Source organism: Montipora foliosa, chromosome 3, assembly GCF_036669935.1.
Source record: "Montipora foliosa isolate CH-2021 chromosome 3, ASM3666993v2, whole genome shotgun sequence".
NCBI lineage: Eukaryota > Metazoa > Cnidaria > Anthozoa > Scleractinia > Acroporidae > Montipora > Montipora foliosa.
The window spans coordinates 47,616,794-47,623,419 of record NC_090871.1 but is presented as its reverse complement, the minus strand read 5'-3'; the positions used below and the strand labels follow the sequence as shown (position 1 = coordinate 47,623,419).

Sequence of the window (6,626 nt, the reverse complement as noted above, 5' to 3'; positions counted from 1 at the left end):
TTTTGAATTCAAGGATGCAAATTTGGCGCCAAAATAGTAGCCGTATTCAAATCGATGTGGTTTCGATGTTTACGGGAGAGATGAAACCGTATCATTTTGGAAACGCTCCACTTTTGGCAGCGTTTTCAAATCGACCCGGTTTCGCAAACGGTCTCGATCGGTGTCGTGTAAACGGAAGGCGTAACCGCATCGAAAACGATGCGGTTACAAATGAAACCACGTTTGTGTAAACGCTGCCTAAATTACTTGAGGTTCTGATCTCACGTTTTGAGTTCATATAGCGCGTGGGTGTACAGGATTTACAACAGATTCACCAATGGCCGATGGGCGGTTAAGTCAAGTCCACAATTTCTTTTAAGGTAACAAAATCCTCAGTTCAGCACTTATGTCCAGAAATGCACGCAATCGCAAGAATAACAAATATAACAACTGTGCAAAAAACATACCGAAAATAACAATTATAGCAAAAATAATGAAAATAACAAATCAAGGGAGTGACACTGGCAAATATCACAACTCACTGGAAGAGAGCAGGGAAAGGGCCTTCACAAATGTAACAAATTAAAAACACCCAAAATAATTATAGCAAAAATAACGAAAATAACAAAACAAGGGAGCGACACTGGCAAATCTGCACTGATCCAGTTTAGAAGTCAATGATTGTATAAAAAAAAAGCAGAAATTACGTCAGAAGTAACGGTTAAATACAGTTATTTTAATAAGTATCATTGGCAAAGGCGTGTAAATAACCCGTGGGCGATGATTAGTCACAAGTATTTTTCTCGTATACAACTAACCAACAAGGTGTCTTACTTAAAATAGCCGAGCATCATAACCACAGGCTAAATTTAGATTAAAAACAAATTTCATTGGAAGAGATCCGTATATGGTGCATGCGTTCTCTCCCATCATCCTCTCTTGTCGTCTAAAAAGAACAACTCTGTATTTCCGATCATCGAGGTTAATATCTAAAAACGAAAAAACAAGGTGGCCCACGCTAACACCAACCCTGTGCGGCCAACAGATCACGCATGCGCACAACCATTTCACCCGATAAATTAGCAGCCATGGACAGCTGTTTTTGGCCTAGCTGGATCTTATTAACATGGTGTAAATAACATACCAGACAGGTGTTTTAGACACCTCTTCAAGTGGCAGCTCCACATGCATGAAATGTCGTGAGCTCAGCACGGCCAAGACAGCTGTCAATGGCTACTAATTCAGTAATTGAACGTGTGAAATGGTTGTGGGCATGCGTGATGTGTTGGCCACACCGGGCTGGTGTTAGCGTGTCACCTTGCTTTTTTGTTTTGTTTAACATCTAACAAGTCCTTTATTACAATAGCGAAAATGCTTCACCTCGAAAACTTTTTTAATCCTACCAGAATAGCCCAAAAATTTTTACCTTAGCCAAGTTTTAAAGTCACGCTATGTCACACGTGACCGGTATCCACAAGACTGAAATTAACATTCAAATTCCTCTTTGGAGCTTCCGAGATCGAACGGACTCTTGAAGATTTTTTTGAAAGTTACTACGAAAAATGCACGATAACTGAACAATAATTCATCAAACGCTTGAAATAGTTCTCAAACATCGTTTACTTTATAGTAAACAAAAGTTCACTACTGACTATTTTCGATATATCAAGGAAAATATCCATGGGAATTCGGAATCTCGAGAACAAAGTTCAAAACTGGAACGCAGACTTGAAAACTTAAGCCTTGTTTTCACTAGCGTCGCAAGCACATGCGCAGGCATAAGAGCGCTAATCTCACCGTGAAAACGGGGTTGACGCAAGCACAAGCATAAGGATCAAAGTTTTTCATTTTTCTTGTGATTGCACTTATGCTTGAGTTCGCTTGCGTCGTCTGAAAACGAAACGCAGCATAAGCATGCACAAGGAAATTTTATGCGTCTGGCCAATTAAAGCACTCGTTCCAGATTCCTTGCGTCCGAAAATTTGAACAAGATGGAGGTTGCCGTGGTTGACTTTGATGATTACGTCGACGTCCGTTTTCACTAGCATAAGCTTCGTATGCTTGTGCTTGCGTCGCTAGTGAAAACCACGCTTTAGCTCACTAGCGACTACTGGTCACCCGTGATATAGCTTGCCTGTAACGGCCTTTAAAAGTTTAGTAGAGCATCCGAACTAGTTAGTCTGATTCGGATGGTCGTAAGTTCACGATCTAGTATTGCAAAGAACCCGAGGGAGCACTCGGAGGTTTCCGAGTATCTCCGAGTCCCCAAACAAAAGCACTACGTCAACCTCCTCGTTGTCTCCAAGACGATGCTGCGTGTATAAGAGATAGGAAGTGGTATTTGGCGGCCGGACCTCCATTTTTCTTCCTGGAGAGGATAAAACACGCATTGTTTAACTGGTTCGTCATCCGGTAGACGCGTGGCTTAAGCTGGCGCTGGCGTTATCCTCGTTGAAGACACAACACAGCACTAACAACATTTAAGCTCATTTCCCAAATCAATCACTTTAATCATCGCCTTAAACTGTTTGAATTTATTCACGATTCACACTTTAGATTCTCTGACATCAAGGGACTCTCCAGTCTTGAAAATGTTTGTTATTGCCCATTTTGCCCGTGAATTCTTCGTCGTATCTTGTCTGTCTGTTCCTGGGTCCTCAATTCGCCAAGGATCTCGGGGACTCCCCGTAGAAATGCGAGGAAATATTTCTTTGAAAGCATTGTAGGCATGGATGTAATGCCAGCCATCACTTTCTGTCCAATGTTCCCCTTTGTAACCTGAAAAAAAAGATCCAATTTTGCTGACTTTCCGAGTATAAACGATTCTCTTACGCGCGTTTCCCAATAGCACCTATTACCTCTTAATCTTTCTTTTCCAGTTCTTGCAGGGAATAACTTCACGACAAAATTCCAATTTTTTTCCGTCTTTTCACACAGTCTCTGCTCCATGAAACCACCAGGAAAAGTGGTCAAAAACAACTCTCTCTGTTCCATGAGGGGTGCTCATAGAGCTTGAAAAAAACACTTTCTCTGCTCCATGAGGAGGCATGGATGTGTGTTCCAGTTAATGTGTACCCTGTTTACACCGAATTGTATTTCCCCCAGGGTTCTGGATCCACCACAAAAGCGCTTGCTTTGGCTACCATTTTTTTCAGAAGGCATTCGTGCGATTTCAATGTCAAACATACACATTTAGCTTAATAAATGCATGGATCCTAATGCTCATGATATCTCGGTGTCACAAAAGCCGCGGCAATTATCAAGTAGATACACGTGGCCTATCTTCTGCCCGAACTTTCCTTTAACCGGTTTTGGTTCTAAGTTTCCTTAATAATGGCATTTCCTTATCCAAACAGCTACGGTATAACTCGTTAATTTTCTCCACAGAAGGCCGCATTATGTCTCGGCGGCAATGGCGATTGCCTTTTAATCGGAAGTATCAAATTAAACGTTAACACTTCCAATTTAAATTAAGGTGAAGTACGATCGTCTTGGTGAGTGTAATCCAAAGAAGGACTGTTTGAGATGACATTGAGTGAAGTTTCGACAACCAAAGCGGAAGTCATCCTCACAGTCAAGAGATTTGCCGGTATTGTCAGAAGATATGGTATTTCACTCTGGTCGTTGGTGTGATTAGTTACTTCGCCGAGAAGCAACACATGAAGTTGATCGCGCACTTGAGGCGGTGCGAGAACGACGAGCTACAAAAGATAACGTTTTTGCCACTCCCTCCCCTCCCCCCTTCCCCCGCCATGGCTATAGCAGTCATCGGTGAAGTGGATTAGGGAGATGTACGAACCACGCTCCTCGTGTAAGCAGGGCAACTTCTAGGCATACGAGGAAATAACAGTGGTCATGGATGATGGTCAACTAAGTAGTGATCGATGTTCTTGGTAGACTTTCCGTTAAGCTTAGATGTCTTTGGCTGTAAAGACGGTAAACAGTGATTGGTGCGCTTCGATCTATCGAGTCAGGACTGCTGTCTGCGCATGTAGTGTTGGTAAAATAGGTTGGTCAGTTATTGTTATTAGAATAGGTCGGTCAGTGTGTTGTATGCCATCCCTCAGTACTGCTGCTGAGCATGGATGGCACTGTGGTGAGAGAATTATCCTCCCACCAATGAGGCTCGGGTTAGATTATCGGAGTCGACGTCATAACTGGTTTAAGTTTGTTGGTGCGGGAAGTTGTTAGCATCGGTTGTAGGCACCGGGTGAGTGTAGTACTTCTCAGGACTACACTCACTCGGACGATCGTAATTCAATAAATTATGATACGACTCCTAGGTTCAAACCATTTACGACTCCCAATTGACCCTTTTTAATTAAACAATGTTTAGTTTACTGCCTTAAAGTATCTTAAAACTAGCTTGCATGACCAGGTGGTTAAATTTGTGTCCGGGTAAGCTAGAGAATTTCAGTCGTTCGATAGAACGGCCACGCGAAGGCCGAGCCGAGGTAAAAACAGGACGGTGGGGGAGTGGGGAGAGGTAAAAGAGAGAGAGTAACAACACTACCACTGGAAACAAGTTCTTTTTTTTCATTGGAAAACAAGCTAACAACGAAGGCTGTAAAGGAACAACTAATTTACCTTTTCCTTGATCAGTATTTATCATTGAATGTCAAATCAAGCTCCATCCAGCCATGAAAAACATGGCATTATATCTCTCCCGAATATAACTTTTTCCCTTTTCATCTCTTGCCCTTCCGACCAATTTCTCGAACCCACACATGACTTAACTCCTCACTACACTATTCTCCTTTTCTGTATCCTGCTGTGACTAAACCAGGTAATGACAAGCCCACCATTGCTTTGGGAATTGCTCTTCACATGCTTACCTTCAAATAATTTCTCGGCTGTCTTTTTTCCAATCATTTCTGGAATTCCGTTGTGGTACAGAGTGACTTTTTCTTCTTCAATGCCATACTCGCCTGTCATTGGATCGTTATCGAGGTTAGCGTCCTCGCATTTGGAACCCATGAGTTCAGTAAACGCCTTCTTTGCACTCAGGGCCTCTCGCCTCTCATACGAGTAGAGATCTGAAAACGAGTGAAGAGTTAAAGAAAAAATCTCAACGGCATCCTACGTCAAATTTTCTTGTATCTCAAAATGTGGATTCTACATTTTTGGTGTATTTATGAAAAGGTTACGTGCGGTAATAGTCTGTTCGGATTTAAAGCTTAAGTGACTTAGCTTGAAACTCGTACGCCGATTTTCACACAATCCGCCAGCAGATTTTGTTTATCCGAAAATGCAAGGTGACCTTATTATCCAAATTTGAATGTAGCTGCGTTTTTTGGAATTCCAGAGGTACTACGAGGTGTAAGAAGGCAATTGTACAATTATCATTGTTAAGAAAATGAATGATTTTTATTTTAAAAAAGTTTAATTCAAATAATGAGAAATTTCTATAACTTTCTGATCATTTATAGGTTTTTATATTTTATTTCATGCAGTTTACTTTAAACACGAAATCCGAGTCTTTCTGTATCAAGTGACCTAATTATGACGTTATCACCGTTTGTGTTTGTTCAAATATTAATATTTTTTTGGACGATCTGTGTAATTGAATTGAGTAAATCAGAAAAAGATAAATTGTTGTCGCCGGCGATAGGAAAGTTTCAGTTAACAGTTCACTCAAACATGATTGCAAAGATAAAAATAAATTATGTTAACTCTTTCCAGAAACTGTTTTAAAGGTGCCCCTAAAACTGCATAGATCTGTTGATAAAGCAATAGTAGAAAGAATAAACAAATGACTAAATTAAAACTGTTTCAAGAGCCAGAAAAGACATTTTGTTAAGCATAAAATCATTCACTTTTTTTATCCAATTTAAGGCACCAGTTTAATTGTTGTCAAGCATTTTCAAATGCGACAGCAATAATCTAGCTTATTTCAAGAAAACACAGTGATTTATTTGCATTGATTCAAAACTAAAGGTAATCTCCATTTTCAGTTTGAGATAGTTGCTGTCAAGAGAAAATGAAAATGAAATGTCGCATGGTTGACTTGAAGGAAATTTGGGTTGAATCGTTAATTAGAATTTTAAGTTCTGTCAGTTCTGTCTTGAATCGATCTAGATACTCATAGTGATGTACTTTGATAACTGAAAAATTGATCGCGATCAGTACTCAGCGTCCACTTCAATACAAACACGACTTCGTTTTTATTCATTTCCCCTGCACTGAACAATCAAAAGACTCGGGGTGATGCAATCGGCACGAAACTGAAACTGTAATACGAAAAAAATAAGTGACGGTCAAAACTCGGTATGGTTCAATTCTCATAACATAAATAAGATAGCGTTGAAATAGGATGTGTGTATCTGGATATAGGCCTACATCTCCTAGATAACTTCCGGTTAGCAGAATCATATTCTCTCTTTAATAGACTTCAAGAGTTAGCCAGTTGTATCCCAGGTTTTGAAAAGTTAAGTTTAGTCAACTCAATCGGTGGACTGGCTTAGTATTTCAGTGACTGTCGTGCACGTGGCAGTGGGGTTCTAACAGAAGTATTTGTCAACATCATTGCTTTCAACTGCATTCAATAAAACATTTGCAAATACTAAGACTGAAAATTCCAAGTTGAACAAGCCCAAACCTACGACCGTCAGATTGAGCTTCATTCACCCTACCAAGCGAGAGCTCAA

General features: G+C 40.4%; 1 protein-coding gene across 1 annotated transcript in view; it reads right to left on the bottom strand.

The window, feature by feature from the left end:
* Window positions 1-755: 755 nt before the first annotated feature.
* LOC137994922 (uncharacterized) overlaps window positions 756-6,626 on the bottom strand; it is a 7,394-nt gene continuing 1,523 nt past the window's right edge. Inside the window, exons 2-3 of the mRNA XM_068840499.1 lie at window positions 4,815-5,015; window positions 756-2,757 (exon numbers count right to left, since the gene is read on the bottom strand). Of these exons, the coding sequence (XP_068696600.1) occupies window positions 2,525-2,757; window positions 4,815-5,015 (434 nt within the window). The 3' untranslated portion in view covers window positions 756-2,524. The remainder of the gene's footprint in view (window positions 2,758-4,814; window positions 5,016-6,626) is intronic.